The sequence below is a fragment of the Danio rerio genome, chromosome 18 (genome assembly GCF_049306965.1).
Source record: "Danio rerio strain Tuebingen ecotype United States chromosome 18, GRCz12tu, whole genome shotgun sequence".
In the NCBI taxonomy this organism is placed as follows: Eukaryota; Metazoa; Chordata; class Actinopteri; order Cypriniformes; family Danionidae; genus Danio; species Danio rerio.
The window spans coordinates 45,951,387-45,974,000 of NC_133193.1; the positions used below are offsets into that span (position 1 = coordinate 45,951,387).

Sequence of the window (22,614 nt, forward strand, 5' to 3'; positions counted from 1 at the left end):
TTAATTAATTTATTTTTTTATATTATATGATAAACTGTAGTTGCCTTGTACATTTGATGATAGAGGTTTTCAGCAAAAAGGTGATCATTTTTGAGGGTCCGTTGCATCTAAATGATTGAAAGCTCCTGGCTTATAACAAGCGGACATGGCAACAATGGACCAAATCCTCCTACTCGCTCTTTGCGATAGTGTAAACCCCGCCTTTTTTTCTGACGTCACCCTGATTCGGATCTCTCCTCGCGCTTGTATCTGCTACACTAGAACAGTTCAGGTTGTGGCAGCATTGCCCGAAGTCCGCCAAACCACGGGATTGTTGCCATATTCTGGAAAATAACTCCGTTTTCTTGGAGGGAAAAATAGTTCGGATTTCAGTTCCGTTGAAACATCTTCAGCACCAAACAAAAAAAATAATAATAATCTGATAATCCCCACACTCTCAAACTGAGGGAACAGACCGGGACCGTTGGGACTTACAGGGACATATTCTGCCTATTCCTGCGCAAAACAAAGTACTGAAGAATCTATTATACTTTCTGGCATTGTGGAGCAATCGAATTGGATGCGCTGAACGCTCCGCTGTCCAGGGCTCTGTTATCAAGCTTGTGTTTTGAGGCGATTGAACAGCGGTGTTGGATTCAGCGCTTGGGATGCGGGATCCCTGAACTTATCTGCTGCTTTATCCGCCTCGTCGAGCGGACTTTTTCATCTGCAGAATCTCAGAGATTCGTTGAGCATCTCGCAGCGGGCTTTGGATGTGATCTAGATTACCGGCTGGACTAAACTCTGAATGCAGTTTTATTAACGGCGGACTTTCTTATCGTGCAGTGAAGGGTCGACAGAAGTGGATTGTGTTGAAGTTGCATGAATCACCGGATCGCTCTTTGCAGATCGCGATATCAGAACGGATATTTGGCGCAAGGCGTGAAGCGCGATGGCAATGTTGGCGACTTTTTGGATAGTCCTGTTGGTCGCGTTGAACGCTCCAGGTAAGTCTACGAGCTCCACCGAAGGATGTTTGTCTGTCAGAAATGCGCTTTTGTCATTTGTCAGCCGTCGATCAGACGTATTTATAAGACATGACAGATTTATGTTGGTTACATTGTTGTGTGCAAACTTAAACGGAACACTCTGATGATACAGTATTGCCATAATTAAGAAGAATGGACTAGAAGCGAACGCAGAAAACACGAGAAAGATACAGGCAGATGGCGATAGTGATGCTGCGCTGGAATATGTGTGCTGCTTGTTAATTGTGAATTATTGGAGAGCTCGGGGAGTAAAAGGGGAAATTGTTTTGCAACAGATGACAAAAGGATTGTTCATGTTTCAAAGCAAAAGTGATTTGTTTATTTATCGTTTATTTATCAGTCTTTATTTGACCATCATTTGACGCCAGATGTCAAATGAGTGACATGGATGGAAAAGGATCAGGTACCCCACTGAATCATTCACTTAGTAATTTAATTATGGAACTATGTTCTTTAATTTAGGGAAAAAAAATGTTGGTCTTTTAGATACATTTATCAGTCATTGGATAAACCAATAATTCAAAAAACTTAATCAATCAATTAATCAATCAATCAATTAATAATTTAAACGGATACAAAAAAAAAAAATCCATAAAGCCATTTGAGGTCATATTTTTCTTCAAAATTAATATTTTAAATAAATTATGCATTCAAAGGTTTGATGCAACAGTTCAGTCTTTGAAATAAAACTTTGACTAATTGTTTTAAATTCTTACAAAAAGACAATCAATTAATCATACATACATATATATATATATATATATATATATATATATATGTATATATATATATATATATATATATATATATATATATATATATATATATATATATATATATATATATATATATATATATATAGGAAATTCTTATTAAATTCCATTTAAACAAATAAAATAAATACAATAAACAACAATCTTAAGTGATTTTTTTTAAACAAAAATGTGTGTGTGTGTGTGTATATATAATATATAATATATATATTTAGACAATAACTGTGTAAACAAGGACATTTAAACGTAATATTTTCCTCCCATGACTCAATATTCTAATGACCAATTAGTACATGCAACTGATATGGTTCATAACATTCTAAGGAACAACACCTAAGATTCAAGTTTGGTATAGATTGCAATTAGTAAACTTTCTCATGGCTGTCAGATTAAAGCAGTGGCTTTGTCTGTGATTGATAAATGGGCGTGACTCCTTTGTGAAGATCAGTGGAACTGGCAACCCTCCCTCATTCATCCTCACTACCCTTACCTTCCTTCCTGTAAAACAAATAGATCACATGGAGTGACATAATTCAGACCTCTAGTTGCCATTTAAATGCATCCTGCTCCTTCATTGGTGAGAGTATTTAATCCATGCATTATCTCTAGAGTCTGTAACAGTGCTACTATTGGCCCGGCATTTGGTGTCTTTTAATAAACTGCACTTGAGAGTATATTTTCCAATCAATACTGCACTGCTGACCTCTAATGTTGTAAACAAACCGTCTGATGTATTGGCTGGTCTTAGAATGCTTTTCCGGCCTGCCCCCAGTGGCTCTGTAGAAGAAGCTAAGCCAGTCAAAACAGCTGTTCAGGGTCAACTGAGTGAAAGGCTTACGTGATAACCCTTGCACCTTCTTTCATTGCTTGATTCTTCCCTTGAACATCCTTGTGTGCATCCTTGATTGAAACATTTAAAGGCAGGGATATTTTATATCTCCATACACTGCGGTGATGCTTTGCTAAAAGTTTTGCAAGCTCAAAAAGGCCTAGTTCTAAACATAAGGAGATGATTTTATCACTAAGCTTTGCTTAATATATGGCACCTTGCACAGTTGCAAATATCTTAGCTTAAACATGTTGCCTTTGGCGAGGCTCCAGACACAGAACAGCCTTGTTTGAACCACACGGTGGCCAAATGTTTGTGCGTCTGTGCTTCCAGATTTCGGGTTCCTTTTGTCATGTGATCTAATAAAATCAGACACAAACTCGCATGGTGAGATGATAGAACTGGAATTGTGCCCGAGCAAAATTGTGGATGTTGGCTCTAAGTTTTAAGAGTCAGCATTTGGAGCACTTGTTCCCATGGGTAAGAGATGACTTCAGAACAAATGCATTGGCTTGCGTTTCCCACTATTACTACTAATGTCTGGTGAATTAACAGAGCAAAGTATTTGCCCTCATCGACATTACCAACATCCATAGAACATCTATTAATTTCTTTGCAAGGTATAATTTAAGACTTCAAAGTCATAGCGAATGAAATCCCACACAAATAGGGGCAAAAAGATCAGTTCAGACACGATCCTCCAGCAAACAAACCTAAGCATGCCCTGTTGACAAGACACCTTGCGAATCTAAATGATATACACAACCAGGGCATGCTGAACACATCCCTCTTTGTTCACCTCTGCGCTGTGTTTACTAGACACTTGCCATGCAATTAACAGCTGGAGTGGGGGTCTTAGAAGACATCTGGTTATTGTTTCTTCTGGAGCAAAGCAATCACTCAGCATAAATCAACCCTACGTGCACATGTGCATGTCAGAGCCGGTTGGGCTGTCTTCGTGTACACGTGCTGCTACACGTACAGCTGAATGCTTAACAGTGCAGCGAAGCCGAGTAAAATAATCAGGCGTAAAGAATTCTATGGATGTGGCTGCTCCCCTTGCTGTGCATTTGATGCCCAAGGCTCTGCTATTGAAAGGCATGGGCAGAAGTGTCTTAATTTACAATGTTATCTACTCTGAGATTCACGCCCCCTTTTTTGCCAAGTTGGAACCTGCCAGGCTAATCTATTAATAGGGCAATTTGCAGTCTGTTAGTTGTAATGCGGCCTGAGGAACCCCTTGGGAGTGCTGATCTATTGATAATGCCTGAAATGGCTCAACTCCAAGCCAGATCAATCAATAGATTGACACTTTATGAACTTGCCAGTCTTTTTCAACAAGGGTTGTTAACTCAGAATGTCCTTTTTGTTGACTTTATTGGTCAGTGGTTACCAATACTATCTGTTTAATGATTTTCTGTAGGATATTTGGTCACACTTTATTTTATGGTTAAATTCTGGCTATTAATAAACCATTAACCATGACTTTAGCCTAAATATATTCCTAAATTGCTGCTTATCAATATTATTAAGGTAGGAATTGGGTTTAGTGATTGGGTAGGATTAGGAATGCCAATAAAGATCATGCAGAATCTGTACTTCATAAGTATTAATAAACAGCCACGATAATAAGCAGCTAGTTAACATTAAGAATTGACTCCTATACTGAAGTGTTACCAAATACAAATATTTAAATTTTATTTGTACAGAAGTCACCATGCAAGTAGTCAAGCTACATTTAGGATGAACTTTTCACTTCCACTTTAAAGTGATGACTTCCTCAAGGAACACCAAAACGATCTGCATGCATTTAAGATGTGTGTGTATAGTAAATTTCAGCAACACATGTTGGGCTGGGATTCAGCTGTAATTCACCTTGATCGTATAAAAACACAACGGATGGATAAATCTTTTTTTTTTTTTTTGTGGCTGAAATTCATTCAACAATGCAAAAAGATGGAAGAGCAGAGCAACGGAACGGACTGTGCCGTTTCATAGCGATTATATGATTTACAAATCTCCCTATAGAGCGAAACAGATGCTATATGCGTAATCGTTCCAAACCTCTGGTGTTTGGCAAACCTTTGCTGATTTGTAAATAGTCACCGCTTCATTCAATACCTTTTTAGCAATACTTTTTTCCATTAACGAAATGGAAAAGTTTTTAAAAGCTTCAGAAATAAGCATTCATCATGGTTTTACCCCTTTAAGGAGTATTTCACAGAGGAGCTCTGATCTATACCTTAATTATTTGAGCCCGCCACAACATCAATTTTACTAAGAGGGCTGTTTCAAGGTGAAATATCTAGGAAAGTGGTTTGTGTGTGTATATGTGTATGTGTGAGTGTTGGAATCAGTCAAGTTAATCCATGGTAGAAAAAAATGGCTGAATGCCCAAAATGCTTTCTCACCTGTTTCTAAGGCTTTTCAAGTCTAATGCACATATGATATGAAAAGTGCTTTATTAGTAAAATTGTATACTTTTTTTAGTGTGTGCAATAGGCATGGGACTATAATCGTTTTAAAGGTATACCAGGGTTTGAAAAAAATGTCAAGGTTTTAAAACCAACAACATTTTCTGCTATAGCGTTCCTATGGTATGTGTACGATTATTGTTTTTTTATTTATTATTTTTTTATTTACTTTTTTTGTTTTTTTTTTTAGGACAACAAAATCTCTAGCAGAACATATCCGAAAATGCTGTTTTAAATTGTTTGACTTTGAAAAAGAATATATTTTAGAGCTGTCATCTCAATACCTTGAAACCATGATAATTTTTATCAAATCTGTTTAACGTATTTTTGCATAAACTATAATGTTTTGATTTAGTGTCTATTTTAAAGATTGATTTAGTCTCTGTGACACCCCCCACCCCTTTTTTTTTTGTTTGTTTTTAGGTTTTTACTTGTATCCCGGACGAGCCCCCACTTTTGGGTGCCTTTAGGCCAATTTATTAATTTTGCGCTCACACATCCTTTGCTTTAAAAAAAAAAAATAACAGCATGTTGTGGAAGCGCTAGTGTGGGTGGGGCCAAGTACCACAGAGGCAGGGAAAGAATGTTGTTATGAGGGCTTAATACGTGTCGAGCCCTGTAAAGGTGCTTTAGATGAACAAGTTTGTTTTTTGTTTTGTTTGCTGTGATTAAACTTGTTATAAAGTTGTTCTTTCTTGAATGAATGAATGCTACAGTAGCATTGTAAACATAAAAATATGCATTATAAACCCAGTACTTGACGCTGTGTAGTATAGAAACTCTACTGTCTACTAGTGTTTTAGAAGTGTTATTGCTAAAGTATCAGAAATAATTCAGAAATATAGCTGCGAAATCGTGATATTTTTTTATCTAAGGTTATCATACTGTCAGAATCTTACACCGGCCCATGCCTAGTGTGCAATATAGATGTCTGAAATGTCTGTTTCATTTTTTATTTATTTATTTATTTTTTTGAACCATGATTTGTGCCTAAATATATTCCTAAACTGCTGCTTATTAATATTAGGAGATAGGGTTAGGTATTGGGTAGGATTAGAAATGTCAATAAAGATCATGGCAAATATGTTCTTTATACGTATTAATAAACTGCCATGATAATAAGTAGCTAGTTTTTATTTTATTTTTGTGAACATCATTTCATAACATAACTACATGTTTCCAGTGCCTCAATCAGCTGAAGTGCTGAACTGTTAATCAAAAATGTATTTCTAGCATGCTATTTATGTATTTTCTCCACAAAAAAAGAGCGAATGTCATTTTTATTTTCTTTTGAAGTAATGAACTGATAAAATCAGATTGCATTTAGATGGGATGCACTGTGAATAGGATAAATTCAGATATCAGGTCGCCTTTAATATTTTACTAACATCAGAATAGAGCAAATACCCGGTTGGCCTTGTTACCCACGAGTCCCCTTTTTTTCCGCAGAGCACGACAGCTGATTCTCTGCGTTCTGCTCTTTGATCACAAAGTCTTGCCTGATTTGTGTAGAGATGATCCTGCGGTTCATGTAAAAGATCAGGATTATTTTCCTGGCTGGAGGAATCATGTTTGAATTTTGTTTGAAGTGGTTCAATCAAGAGAGAAGAAGAAGAACATCTTGTGATATTTCCCCCCTTTGCGTGTTTTGATTATCCCATTGACTGTGAAAGGCATATTTGAGTGGCATTTTTAATTTGTGAGTTTTGCCAACGCTCTACGATGAGCAATATCAGATGGCCCGGGGTCTTTCGCGGATGTGCATGAGAACGATTCGAATCAGGGGGGGGGGCGAAATATACGTTGTTTGCTGCTAAAGCTTTGCTCTTTCAAGTCAAAATGGCTTTACCCCTTTCTTTATGTGCAATGACAGGAATTTGGTCATTCACTTTGAGGTCAAAAGGTGGGTCTATTAATGTCAGTCCTCTTTGAAGGTCTAAGTGATATACAAGCTGTTGTGACCCCCACAATAGATGGTTAAACTGGCAAACAAGTGTGTGTGTGTGTGTGTGTGTGGGTGTGTGTGTGTGGGTGTAAAACCATCCACCCATATAAAAGCGGGGTATATTCAGACAGATGGTTAACACTCCTCAATTGTATTTCCAAATGTGTTGAAAATCTGTTTTATTCACAAGTAAAGCATTCATTAGTTTTGCATTAGTTTACTCGCGTTGACACTTGGAGTCCCATATTATTTGAAACCATTCTCAATTCACATCAGAATATATTACGTAGGTGTGAATTGAAACGGAATGGGTAAAGGGACATGATTTTAGCAGTTGCAGTCACGCTTTAATGTCATTTAACACCTTTAAATGCTTTTTCTTTGACAGTGTTAAACAATGCGGCGCATTTAAAAGCCAGTTTCTATTTATTGATTTCATCAGTCACTGCACGCAGTCATTGAACTCCAGTTCACTTGTGCATTTGAAATGAGTTAAGATGACAGTTTGTGTTTTTTTTAATTTTTTTATTTATTTTAAGTTTATTGTTTAGATTTTTTTAAAGGGAGTTGTCTTATTTCTTGGTAACCTTGATTTCAAAATGCTTTATGCAAACTGTTGTTGTAGTGGCCTTGTTCTGTCATTGTCTTGCATGATCCTGTGCTGGAAACTAGTTATCAAATGTGACTGTTTGCTTTATTCAAATGCTGCAGACTTGGCAAAGACACTGGCTCCGTTCCAAATCTTTTGTAGGCAAGATTTTAAGGTATCATAGGTGAGCTCGCAACATGAAGGCTGTTCCAAAATGTAATTATGTTGTCTTCTAAAATGCTTGCTTATTGCCAAAAGCAGCATTCTTTTTAGAGAAGTACAATCCAGGAATGCATTTTGATTATTAATTATATATGAAAAAAAATTCATTTGTTTGATTATTATTATTATTATTATTATTATTATTATTATTATTATTATTATTATTATTATTAATAATAATATTATTATAGACTTTCACAATGTCAGGTTAGCAACATGCTAATGACAAACTGTTAAAGAGTATTATGACTACATTTATACAACATTCATAACATTAGAAATGTTGAAGTAACTGCAGCACTACTTAATATGTCACTTTTTGAATGTCAAACATAGACTTTTAATCCCCTGTTGATATACTGCCTGTTATCTCCTCTCATAGACATAGACCTTTTAATAGCATTGTCAGGTAAGCAACATGCTAATGACAAACTGTTAAAACGCATCTTGACTGTTTATACAACATTTATAACATTGTAAATGTTGAAGTAATTGCAGTCCTACTGTTTAAAAGATTGTCAAACATGGACTATTTATCACCTGTTGATATAGACATTATTTCCTCTCGCAGACATGGACCTTTAATATGACATTGTCAGGTTAGCAACATGCTAACTGTTAAAGAGCGATTTGACTACATTTTATAATATTTATAAATGTTGAAGTAATTGCAGTCCTACTTTTATGTCTGTTTTTGAATGACCAACATGGACTATTAATCACCTGTTGATGTATAGACCGTTATTTCTTCTAGCAGACATAGACCAGCATTGTCGGGTTAGCAACATGTTAAGGACAAACTGTTGAAGAGCAACTTGACTACATTTTTATACAGCATTTATACTATTATAAATGTTAAAGTAACTACAGTCCTGCTGTTTTAATGAATGAATAATGTGGACTATTAATAACTGTTAATATATAGATCGTTATTTCCTCTCGCAGACATAGACCTTTAATAATAGCATTTTCAGGTTAGCAACATGCTAATTGCAAACTTTTAAAGAGCAACTTGACTACGTTTATAACATTATACATGTTGAAGTAACTGCAGTCCTACTTTATATGTTAGTTTTTGAATGACAAACATGGTCTATTAATCACTGTTGATATATAGACCATTATTTCTTCTCACAGACAACTTTAATAGCATTGTCAGGTTAGCAACATGGTAATGACAAACTGTTTAAGAGCAAATTGACTACGTTTTACAACATCTATAACATTATAAATGTTAAAGTAATTGCAGTCCTACTGTTCAAATGAATGTCAAACATGGACTTAATCAGCTGTTGATATACAAACCATTATTTCCTCTCGCAGACATAGACCTTTCCTGCTAGTAATCAAATGGTTGAAGTTTTTTGCAGTGTGTTTAAGCGCATCTTTTTAACACTAATGCTCACAATAAGATAACAATATCGACTTTTATGACCACTAGATTTTTTTTTTTGTTGTTGTCAGTACAATTCGACACAAACAAATGCTGTAAATGTAGAATAGTTCTAAACATTGACTCACAGGAGTTTAATTAATTTACTATGATATCTTTTAAAAACACACATGTAATCAGCAAGGCAGCTCAAGATTTTGGAACAGCACCACATTTTTATTTTTATCTGGGATTTATCTTCGCCGCTTAAAAAAAAGAAAAAAAAATTGTAACTACACAACACAATTGCGCTGAGTGCAAAGTCTGTGATTGGTCAGCTTGGTAGCCATGACAAGTGTGGGTGGGGCTAACAGCTGGAGGAGCAGAGCGCTGTTTAACAAGTGTCAAGTCCTGCTTAGGAACTCAAGACAGTTGGATACTTGTGTTTAATTTATGATTTTAGTTGTTGAACGTTTTGCGGTTCTTGCCTCTTTCTTCTTTGATGGAATATTATCTAAGTTTGAGCAACTTCTCAGTTTCAAGCATTTCTGGCGACAACCCAAAACATCAGCAAATAAATTCAACAAAGTGGAGCATAGAAACCTCCACAAAAGTGTTGTTGCATAGCTACACAGACAGAACACAGAAGTATGAATCACAATGTGCAGGGGATGCACCATAGGGTAGAGCGATCAGTCAAAGAAAAAGTATAAATCAGTCTTAAGAACGCTGGAGAGGTTATCTTGGATTCCTCATCCTCAAGCAGAAGAGATGTATGTGGTCTGCCATGTCATTCCTGAAATTAACAGCATAGAAAGCTATTCGCATGAACCTTCCACAGCGGTGCTCAAGATTAAATGAACTGTGCCAAAACAGCAGCAGCATACTTGATCCATTCTGCTTCAGTGAGCCGAATACATTGTCTGCAAAAACGTAAGAGATCACAATAAGGCCATCACTCAAAATATGTCACATTAGTTGGCTGTGCTTTCATTTCTGTGACATAGTTGATATGATGGGTTATTTTCATTTTTTTTTTTTTCCAGGGAACATAGCCATGGTCATAGAACATGGTCGAGAAGGCAATGTTTTATACTATGATTTTGTTGGTGTAGGCATGTTTGTTCTTCTGGTACATTAGAGCTTTATTGCAATTGAGTGAAGATGGTGAAAATGTGCTGCATCTGAGGATTAAATATGGTTTTCATCGAATCTGGTTATCAAGATCGTGTGTATGTATTAGAGCTGCACGATTCTGGTTAAAATGAGAATCACGATTCTTTTGCTTAAAATTAAGATCATGATCCTGTAGATGTAAAATAAAGGTAATGTGTGAGCTATTATTTTTATTTCTCAAACATATGGTAAATAACAATAATATTAATATTGTGTGTAGCTCTACTGTTGGTTAAAATGCTCAGTTGTGAACAGACCTTATTAGAATTATTATGTGTGAGACATTTGCTTTGCTTATTAACAACATGATTACCTGTTATTCACAGCCTCTGCATGTTCTGTTATCTAAAGTAAACTTCATTCACAGGCACGCTCTGTGGTAACAGATCACGTCACGTATGATTTCGTGGTCGCGAACACATCATTGCATGAAGACAGAAATTAAATTTTTGGGTGAATTATACCTTGTAAATACAATATGTGACATTTTTAACACTATTTGGAGGTGTCCACATTGCTGAGCAATGTTTGTAAAACATCTTAAACTTTTGCGGCTGCCTTTGCTTCTCTCCTGACCTTGAAAATATGATTGGCAGAATCGTAGAAATGCTGGATTAAGACCGTCTATAGGGGTCGAATTGAGATCGCAATCTTTTTGTACAGCTCAAGTATGTATGTATGTATGTATGTATGGATGTTTGTTCAATTTCACCCTATAAAATCCAACATGCCAAATAATCATACTTTTCAATTTCAAATGACTAATTAAAATAAAATGTTGCAAATTTAAGGCCAAATGTTCCTAATAAAGGATATGCATTATGCAAGAGTCATGGCAATAACATGCCTCAACTCATTCACTGTCCATATAATTTTACTACCAATAAAATGGGGTTATTTTTCTTTTTTTTTTTAAATTAAGTATTATTTCAGTTGATATGGCGGAATAGTTGCCGGTTCATTCCACTGTAGCAACCCCTGATAAGGGACGAAACCTAAGGAAAATTAATAAATTAATTATTTGCTACGTTAAATAAAGTCTTACAAATTTTATTATAAAATATAATTAATTTTACTATAAATTCTAAAAATGATTTGCTTTAAATTTTTGGCACTGTTGATTTTTAGATTTTTGCCAAATAGATCCAGAATTTTTGACCTACAGTTTAAATTTTGGTGCCTCCCTAGTGTGCTTTTTTTTTTTTTTTAAAGTGTGTTTTCATATTCATATAAATAGAGTAGTAACATGAACATTGGGTTGGAACAGCAGTTTTTAGCTAACTTTTCAGTAGCAAACATTATTCTATTATTAAATGCTTTAAATACACCCACAACTTCAGTGCTGTGACTGTGCCGTGTGTTCTGGGGATGAGGGAGACTGGGGCAGGCCTGTGTGGTATATTCACTCATATAGATCATTGCCTTTCAGGCTGGTTAAAGAGATTTTCTCAACTCCAAATCCCCATCTTAGTTGGATTAAGCATTTTGGGGGAATGAACATTCCCAGTGATGGATGAGCATCGACCACAGAAATGCAATTATTCAGAATGTGAATTTGTCTAGCTCTGAAATGTAATCCAAGTAATAACTTGGCACCGTGCAAACTTGATTCTGCAAAATTAGAATAATTTCGCTTTCAGGCACCTTCGGTTCTGTTTACCCAACAGGCTCGTTGCTTGCTCTTTAAAAGACTGGAAGGTATTTACTTCAAGTAGTTGCTTCTTCTTTGCTAATATTTATTGTATACAGAAATCAACATTTGATTGCATTGTTTACTATGGCCAGAATCATTTTAATGTCTTTTTGCTGATTAGCTTATTGCCTTCGTCTGTTATTACCAAACAGGGATGCATTCTTATTTGAAGTGGACATTTGAAAGCCAAAAACCAGATGAGGCAAACTCATAAAAGCGGACATTGATAAGAAACAGGTGTCTCCCAAAGAGTCCTGAAGCTTGTATGGGTGAAAAACCTGCAAAAGCCATCAGCGAAAACCTCAATAAGAGCTGCTTAACCCCAACGGGTCAGATGTAGGCCAGGAAAAAGTCTTTTATTGCGTGTTTTTCAGTCTGTTTGTCTGTCCTCCTTTGGAGAGAGTTAGTCGTAACTGTCTGACAATGACACATGGCACAGCGTTTGGCGGGGGCCGCTCACCGGATGGAGTTCTGCTGTGAAAGTGATTATACAGACATTTGGGTTGGATGGTTAAACATTAGCATGCAGATGAGAGCTCCATCCAATTCCCCTGGAGTGGCTGGGTTTATTCGGTGCTGGGGTGATGCATAGAAAACCGCCTCGAGCTGAGGAAGAACAGTGAGAGTGACAGCCAAATAATATTACTATGGTGAATTTACCTCATGGACCAACGCTAGCAACCCCTGCAGACTACTAAAGCAGTATTTGAGATGGTGCTTGGAACTCCAGTGTTGTGCGCTGTGGGGATTTTGATGCAAGCGCAATTAATTTTTGTATCTTATTAATACGAATAATGTCATTTTTTTTCACTAAAGATTTTTTTTTTTTCAGTACTAAAATCTGCATCTTTTACCCTAACCACCAATAATCCGGTTTAACCAAATGCCGTCTGTGAAGCATCATTGCTATGTTTCATGGCATATTTACTGGAATGGGGTATATGCCGAAGCATGCTAATAGGACTTTTAATTTGCCAGTAACCTGGGTTAATTGAATGCCAATACAAAATCCGGTGCGTTTAAGGTCTGTTTTCTTTAAAAAATAAGCGATCTCCACTAGCTGAGTGATATCCAATTTAAAGTGGGTCTCAGATTGTACAAGAAGCACTGCATTAAATTACATTTCCCCCGCCGTGTCTTTATAATATGAGCATTTATTTTACCCCATTATATTCAATGGAGCTTCTGCGTTAGCCTGCCGATTTTGACGGGCGCGTGCGAATAAACAGCTTTTTGTCTCGTTTTACGCTTGAGCAACTAAATAAATGCTACAGTTTATTTAACTGAATGTATTTTAATGACATTACAACATCAATACTGTATAAAGAACCGTATAAAATGGAAAAAAGTTCACAATAACAGGTCACCGGAAGTTTATCAACATGGGAACAGCACTATCTCGGCACATACCCTATATAAAGGTGTATACACATTTAACACTTCCAAAAAAAAAAATGCTCTTTTAGATTGTCTGTCTGTATGTATGTCTGTATGTCTGTCTGTCGTTTTTATAATGAATGCTGCTATAATTTTTGTTTGTTTTAGATATTTGGAATTGTATTTTTGCTATTAGAATACGAAGTTTGAAAACCATAAAATCTAAAATATGACTTTATGCAAATTACATTTACATTTCATGTTCTGATTTCACATCTATGCAATGTGTATTTTAAAATGTTGCACTCATGGCTGTTTACATGTATATTTTTTTCAAGCATTGGAATAACAAATATGCACACATTTGTTTCAATTTATTAGCTATAGGTTTATATACCTGACCATGTCAAATTTACACATGTAGGTTTGTTGTACTGTTTTATTTACTTTCTTCATACACATTTGTACACGGCACATCAAAACGTGTATATTTATAACAAATCTGTACACACAATTTAGCGTCCAGAGCTTTTTGACTAACTGCATCTCTGTTTAATGTGTATGGTCTTTTTTTCAAATTTATTTTGTGTTGTCACTTTATGTACACTGGAAGCTTCCTTGTGTGTGAAGCACTTGGCCATAAAACTGATTCAGATTATTTAGATTAGGTTTTTTTTTTTTGTAGTTATGTTATGTAGTTTTATTCTGATCTCACGAGGAAGCAGTTATTTTACGTTTTGTCAGTTTAGTTGGCTAATTCATATGAGTTCAGTTGACTAATGTACTATTTTAAAAAGGAGGCACGGCACCCTACCCTAAACCCAAACGTTAATAGGGGATAACCAAATCATACGAAATTGTACAAATTCATATGAATTAGCCACTTAATCAAAGTTACGAATTGCTGTGAGATTGTGTTGATAGTTTTTAGTTTTGTAGTGTTTTTTTTTTTTTTTTTTTTTTTTTTTTTTTAGTCGTAGTCTACTTTGGATTTTTTGTAATTTATTTTAGTAATGGTCATAATAGTAGTATTAGTAAAAGGTAACCTTTTCCTGTCAGCAATCCAAAATTGACATGGTGTAAATTAACTTCCTGCATTCATAACAGTAAAACAAAGGTGATTTTTGTACCACTGCAGTAAGGCATGGCAGATTAAGATAGTCTCTTGCATCATATGCCACAATTTTGCATATTTTACATGGAAAAACAAGGGAAAAACTTTTTTCAACGCTTCTTCCGGAACCGTTATCTTGGTTATACGCAGTTTCTTTTTCCAATGCAAATGCTGTAGATGTTAAATTCACAGGACTTCCACGTCTGTGTTTTTTTTGGCTGAGTCTGTAGTGCACATTTAGGTGGTGCTGCGCGGCTTGGTCTAGATCCAGCATAGCCGCTCGATGGTGAATTAAACATGAGTGAGAGCTCCTGATCTAAATAATGGAGTGGATGTGACAGCGCAGAGTGTTTCTCCGCTGCACAGCTGACTGCACAAATACCACTAAAAACAGAGTAAGTGCTAAATTAACACACACGTGTGCACACACGTGCACAAGCGCTCTCTGGTTGTTTGTGGAGGGTCTTTAGGTGAGGCACTGGAAGTGTGCTAATAGGAATGGGTTTTTAGCATCAGGTTGACCTGAAAGTGACTCTGTGCGGCGATCTTTTACCCTCAGCATTATTTGGATGGAGTGTGTGTGACGTCTCTGGAGTCTGGGTGCACCTGCGACTGTCTCTGTGCGTATGCATGCAGCGCCGGTACACACACTTTGTTTTCCAGGTCCCTGATCACACGAACCTCTCTCTCTCAACCGTCCAAATGGAGTTCTTGTTTTATCTGCAAAGCGCAGCTGCAATTTTCTGCTCCAAACCCCTGAAAATCCTGTTCTGTTTCGAGTCGAAACGCCTGAATCCGCCGACTACAGAAAAGGAAATCAATAAATGGGAGCCAATCTCGCTTGTGCCGCTCTGATTTGGTATTAATCTGATAGCGATTCTCATCTCGATTTAGAGATTAAATAGTTAAGCCCACCCATCCTCCCACCCTTGGTTTTCCACTCGCTGAACAGATACTTCAGCTGTATTACTGCAGCATTTTCCCCTCCTCCCTCTGTTGGCTTGTCTTATTTTTCTCTGCTTTGTCTTGCAGAATTTCCAGAATTGGCTTCTTTTCAGTTCATGAGGAGGAATTCGAAATGAATTGGCCACAGGATGATGAATCAGGATGACAGGAAGAGGAATTACAATTGAATAAATTTGAACACAGTCATACAAGAAAGGAATTTCATTAGTCCAGAATTCTTAATTTAATTCTGACTAATTATGCCTATTTTATTTCTCCGAAATGTAGAATTTTTTTTTCGTCTATATGAGGAGCTGATCCATTGAGAGCTTTTATATTAATGTAATTACTAAAATGCGAGCAAGAGTATATAGATGTATTTAATTTTATTAAAGTCCCAGGAACCTGAGGTGTTTTATTCCAATTTTCTTAGATTTGTTTTGTCTTGTTTCTAGTTCAAATATCTAAGTTCTTAAATCAAGAAGAATTTTCTAGACAAGAAAAATGTATTGTCTTGTTTTCAGAAATAATCTGCCAAAATAAAGTGGGTTTTTCCTTAAAACAAACACAATAATCTGCCAATAGGGTAAGAAATTAATATTATGTCAAAAGGAAAACTAGATTAATTTGCATGCACCATTGGCAGATTATTTTGCTTTATTTAAAGTAAAACTCGCTTAATATTCGCATATTATTTCGGAAAGTAAGACACTGTGTTTTGTGTGCCTAGAAAATGCTTCTTGATTCAAGTATTTTTAGATATTTGGATTTGAAGCAAGACAAAAGTCTACGGAAAGCATTATTTTTGCAGTGTTCACTTCCTGATAAACTGGCATTTAGAGAAGCAAGTGTGGGAGATTTTTTCTCATATAATACTTTACTTGGAAGATGAAGATAAAATTCAATGAAAGTGTTCTTTGCTTTGCTTATGGAATTTTAGAATGACCAAGGCTGCGTCCGAAATTGTCTACTCTGTAGGTACTGCATTTGAATATAAATGTTCTACTCAACCGTTCTATACAGTATGAATGTGAGTGGTATGAATGGAACGCGAACGTACTACATCTGCCATTTTGTCATGATCACGTGACCTCCCCACCTTATTCCCATTTATTAATTCTCTTCTGATGCATTATGGGATAGCATAGCTTGCATTGGATGCGCACTTTGGAATTCTATGAATTCGGGAATGCTACTCTACTGACGTACTGTTTTAACGTACTATATGATGCAGAAGTATATGATTTTTGGAGTGAGCCCAACACATTTTCAAATGTCCATGTTATGCTGTCCCACCACACCAATTATTGTTATTGCATGATCTGTTTACTCTGCAAATGTGTTTCCATTGTAGTTCATGTAAGCAAATGGCGAAAATGCAATATCTAATTATTTTCCATATTGAACAATATATATTTCAATGCAGTTAATGCTATTGTTAATGCTTCCAGGTTTAAAAGAGTACCCCAACGATGACCGAATGTACACAAAAAGTAGAGGGTCCATCAAATGGCATAACATAAATTTAGCCGATTAAATTTTTGGCAGCTGAAAATTTGGTACGTCTCTAAAATCAACATACTTTAGATTCCCATTGTTGCACATCTTTACTGTGTGATTGGCTCAATTTAAAGTAAAAATGTCCAGAGCTTATCATTGTTATTGACATCAATTTTATCACGATTCGATATAATAAAGTTGAACGGCCCAGTTCTAAGTTTATGCATATTTTTTATGCATAAAACATATTGATATTTATTATTGAAAAGTTTATACTACACACAAGTGTTATGGGTTTTTTATATATATATTTATGTGCGTCTTGTTGTTTCTATTAGGCATTTTGTGTGCAATTTTCCAGAATGCGCATACAAATAGGTGAATGGAAACATCGCAATAGTGAGAAAATTTGATTTGGCTAGCTGTTTCAGAAATTATATCAAAATTGTCACTCCTGCCTCCTTCACTTTTCAAGTAGCTCCGGGCCTTTACATTTATTTCTGAGTAGGTCACAGTCCTATAGTGTCATTCATGGATCAGGTCTTTAGGATTTCACATTTAAATGGAATCCTCTAAGAGGTTGGTGTAAATCATCTCTGTCTCTCCTCTCTCTCTCTTTCTACATAAAAGTCTAAACTTTGCTCATACTCGAGGTCTTCACAAGATTTGACGGTATGGGGTACCAGGCCGCCCATGGCTAGCAAATGACTAATCTAGGCCACTGCATCCACTGTTGTTAACCGGATAAAATAATACCATATACTCTGAATATTTTTCTTTCATGTCAGAGACTTTAGTCATGCTGCTAGCATGAAGACTGAAATCGGATGCATGCAGTATTATGCTTTATATTGAACGGTGTGCTCTTTTTCTGTGCCAGGTTTTGAAATGAGCTAAACGGTGATCCATCATTTCTAATGGACCCTATAATGTTAGGATTTTAATTGAAACACGATATTGTTGATCAGGAGCAAAAAAAAATAGTGAATCGCATGCATTTCTTTACCATGATTTACAGAAAGCGCTCACTAAAGAGACATTAGGGTTGAGGGCATCAAGCAGAAGTGTGCATGGTCTGAGCGCACCCACGACAGCGTGCACATACAGAGAACACATACAATGACAGAAACAGGACAAGACGGAGCTAGTGTCCAGACTTTACCACCAAAACAAGAATTTACAAGACCAGAGTGGCAGAACCCTGACATATTTAATTTGAAAAAGTATCAAGTTGGCTAAAAGAATGTTTAAGATCCCTGCAGTTAACAGTGTAACCACTTTAAAGACTGAAGCAAGCTAGTAAAAGCTTTAATGTGGATCCCTATGTCTGTGGTTGGTAATAGCATGATACTAGCCTGAATTTAGCATGATTCTAGCATGAATTTGCTTGGTTCTAGCAAATTAGCATGTCATTAGCATGTTTCTAACATGAATTAGCATGTTAGCGTTGTTCCAATATTAATAGGCATGTTCCTAACATAAAATGTGGTGTTAACAATGTATAAATTGGCATGTAACTAGAAATATTTCAACATGAATTAGCATGTCATTAGCATGTTTCTAACATGAATTAGCATCTTAGCATTGTTCCAACATTAATTATTTCTAGTATGTTTCTAACATATAATAGCGTGATGTTAGCAATTCATAAATTGGCATGTAACTAGAGTTATTTCAACATGAATTAGCATGTTATTAGCATGTTTCTAACATCGATGACTATGTTGTTAACATGATTACCTCATGAAGTAGCATTCAACCGTGATTCATCATTTCTAATGGACCCTATAATGTTGGGAGTTTAATTGAAACATGATATTGTTAATCAAGAGCATAAAATAATTAATCGCATATGTTTCTTTACCATGATTTACAGAAAGTGTTCACTAAAAAGACTAGGTTTATATACAATCAAGTCTTGTCAGGGATATTTAGATCAAGAGTCATTGGGTATTTTACATAATTTAACACCATGCAGCCTCAACATACTGAGTAGATGTTAAAGTTTGAGGAAAGACTTCATTGTGGCTTTGGAAAGCCTGTTGGAAGTAGTTTATTTAATTTGGAAAAAGTATCAAGTTGGCTAAAACATGTTTAAGATCCCTACAGTCAACAAAGTAACCACTTTAAAGCTTTTTACTGGCTTGCTTCAGTCTTTTAAAGTTGATCCCTGTGTCTGTGGTTGGTAATAACATGATAATAGCATGAATTAGCATGATTCTAACAAATTAACATGGTATTAGCATGTTGCTAGCATGTTTCTAGCATGAATTAACATGTTATCATGGTTGCAACATGAATTAGCATGTTTCTAACACAAATTAGCTGGAGTTAGCATTGTAATAATTGGCATGTAACTAGAATCATTGTAACATGAATTAGCATATTATTAGCATGTTTCTAACATTAACCATGTTGTTAGCATGATTCCAACATGAATTAGCATTCAACAGTGATCAATATTTACTAATGGAGGCAATAATGTTGGGATTTAAATTAGAACTTGATATTGTTGATCAAGAGTTAAAGATAATTTATCACACACGTTTCCTTACTATAATTTACAGAATGCATACACTAAAAAGACATTAGGGACTATATGCAGTCAAATCTTTTCAGGGATATTTAGATCCCTGAAGTATCATTTGATTTTTAACATACTAAAATATCACACTGCAGCCTCAAAATGCTAATTAATTGTGCATATAAGATATTTCCACCAATTTTTAATCTTTAAAACTTACAGGTCTGTATAATGTAATGCTATTTTGCTTGTATAGCGAATCCCTTTGCTGAATTTAAACCATCGTGGACACCAAAAAGGAAGTCTTTAACATAGAATCAGCCTTCTACATTTATCAAAATTAGACAAAATGGTCTATCAGTGCTTCCCTGTATTAAAATCAGCCTTATACATTTATCAAAATTAGACAAAATTGTCTTATTGGTGCTTTCCTGTAATAAGTATATTTCCTAAGAGTGTTTGATAGGTTTATAGCTGTCCATCAAATGCCTATATGAGGGTTTATGTTGAGTCTTTATCAAGTCTTCCACTTCACAGGCTCCATATGAGATAAACCAGTGAGAGCTCTGCTGAAAGGCATCCAGCAGGGGTAATGGTGTCACGCTAGAGAAGTGGGGCGGTTAGTCAGTGCGCTGATCGGGGATTGAACGATTGGATAATTCCAGGCCTTCCGCTCAAATCCCGTGTATGCCTCTGAAATAAAATAGATCAGATTCTCACACATGTACGCACACACACGGGCCTCTCAGACCGAACGAGTCAATTTACTACAGGCAGCTGGGCTGATGTGCTTCTATTTAAAGAGACATGCACTGGCGATTTACTGGCCTGCGCAAGAGCGGCAGTCAGGGGGGGATAAGAGAGCAGAGATACTTTTGAATGTGGCTGTAGTTATCCAGCCTCTTCTGTTTCCAAGGGGACAGTCAATCTACATTTCCTCTATTGGATGTGTGAGCTTGAATTTTTATGTGTAATTGGCAAATAAAGCTCAGGTAAAGGGAAGACTTGGACTGCAATTCCAACCTGATCTCACGAGGAAACTTAACTATTTTACGTTTTTTCGATTTAGTGGCTCATTCATATAGATTTGTGTGAGTTCAGTCACAAAAAAAGGTATGATTTTTAAATGAAGGCATGACACCAAACTCCACCCCTAAACCCAAATGTCATTGGGGGATAAGCATGTCAAGTCTAGGCATGGGCGGGTATAAGTTTCTGATGGTATGATAACCTTGGATAAACATATTACGGTTTCATGGTATTGTGATTACTGCTGTAAAATATTTACTTTTTAAATGTCTTAGTAAGAAACAAAAACTTTTTACCCAAATTTAACACAATATTTTACATTTTAGGAAACATTTATAATATTTTGGAACAGTAAACATGTCAGGCTACATAATTCAAAATAAAGTATTCTACTAACTTCATTAGCTTCAAAAGCACAGCATTCCCTACAACGCATTAAAAAACACTCAGAAAAAAAACTCTACATATACCTTTAGAAATGGTATTCCAAAATGTGTTTGCGGTTTTAATACCTTGATTCTTTCTAACTGCGCTATACCTTGAAAACTGTTGTCGTCCCATGCCTAGTCATGTCATTTTTTTATCCGCTTATCCGGGGCTGGGTCGTGGGGGCAGCAGTCTTAGGAGAGAATTCCAGACTTTCCTCTCCCCAGACACTTCCTCCAGCTCCTCCGTGGGCGGATTCCAAGGCGTTCCCAGGCCTGCCGAGAGACATAGTCCCTACAGCATGTCCTGGGTCTTCCCCGAGGCCTCCTCCCGGTGGGGCATGCCTGGAACACCTCCCTAGGTAGGCGTCCTGGAGGCAGCCAAAACGGATACATGAGCCACCTCAGCTGACTTCTCTCGATGTGGAGGAGCACCGGCTCTGCTCTGAGTTCCTTCTAGGTGACAGAGCTCCCTGACACCCTCCGAAGGAAACCCAAAGCTCATGACCATTGATGAGAGTAGGAATGTAGATTGACCGGTAAATTGAGAGCTTTGCTTTTCAGCTCAGCTCCTTTACCACAACGGACCGGTACATCGACCGCATTACTGCTGCACCAATCCGCTTATCAAACTCACTCTCCATCCTTCCCTCACTCGTAAACAAAACCCCAAGATACTTGAACTCCTCCACCTAGGGTAAGGACTTTCCTCCAACCTGGATACGCAAACCCTACTAAATACAAATTCATACAAATTAGCCACTAAATCAAAGTTATGAATCGTCTACAATTTAAGATCACATTGGCAATTCCATATAGGTTTTTTCTTTTATAAACAATACCATGGCTCAGGTTATTTGATCCTCTACATGTGGTGTGCTTCAAATGAAAAGATAATTTTCTTTATCTTATTATCTTATGCTGGTCATGTTAGTTGTTTAATATTCCACTCTTGTTTGGAGCACAGACCTTTTGGTTTCGATCAGTAATATAGTTGTAGTAGGAAAGGGTGGGGGAATGGGGTCTGTTTTAGACAACAAAAACACCGGTTTTGTTATCCTGCTTGACAGTGCGCGTCCACTCCCACTGCGTCCCGCTAAGTCTTTACACCGACTCGAGTGCTTGAATAGACCTTCCCCAAGATCGATACTTTCTCAGTTATCTCGATCCCCCTCTAAAATCCCAAACCGTCGACGGATTGAGATGTAAAATTTGAAGGCTTCTCTCCTATATCGGCTATTACCAAAAGATCCAGATCCTTGTTTATCGAAAGGCTGTCTTTTTCAATTACATGCTTAGAGTTGGAATGAAATTTCCATTCATGCTGAAATTGTTCTGATTGGCTGGACAGGTAGAGATATAGACAGAGCTGGAGAGTGAGAGAAGAAGATAAACTGAGAGATGGCTTGCTGTTTTGCCATTGATCCTGCGCTGGCCTGGCAGGCTCTGATGGCAGAGTAACTAATGTAGTCTGATATTGATTCACAGGTTTCAGGCATGGCTGCACAGCTCCATGTCACTGCTTCATTTAAAAAGGGAAAATTTTAGCCCAAATGAACCCACACATCTGCCACTGTTCGAGCACTTTGTGTGTGTTTC

The 22,614-nt window shown here is 36.6% G+C and overlaps 1 protein-coding gene across 27 annotated transcripts in view; it reads left to right on the forward strand.

Annotated features, from left to right (window-relative positions):
* nectin1b (nectin cell adhesion molecule 1b) overlaps window positions 1-22,614 on the forward strand; it is a 525,250-nt gene that overhangs the window by 113,825 nt on the left and 388,811 nt on the right. For 9 of the 27 annotated variants that reach the window (XR_012393698.1, XM_073929164.1, XM_073929166.1 and 6 more), the window contains exon 1: window positions 260-986. Coding sequence is in view for 8 of the 9 variants with exons in the window: in XM_073929164.1 (XP_073785265.1) it covers window positions 932-986 (55 nt within the window). In the remaining variant the exon portion in view is untranslated. 27 annotated transcript variants of the gene reach the window in all.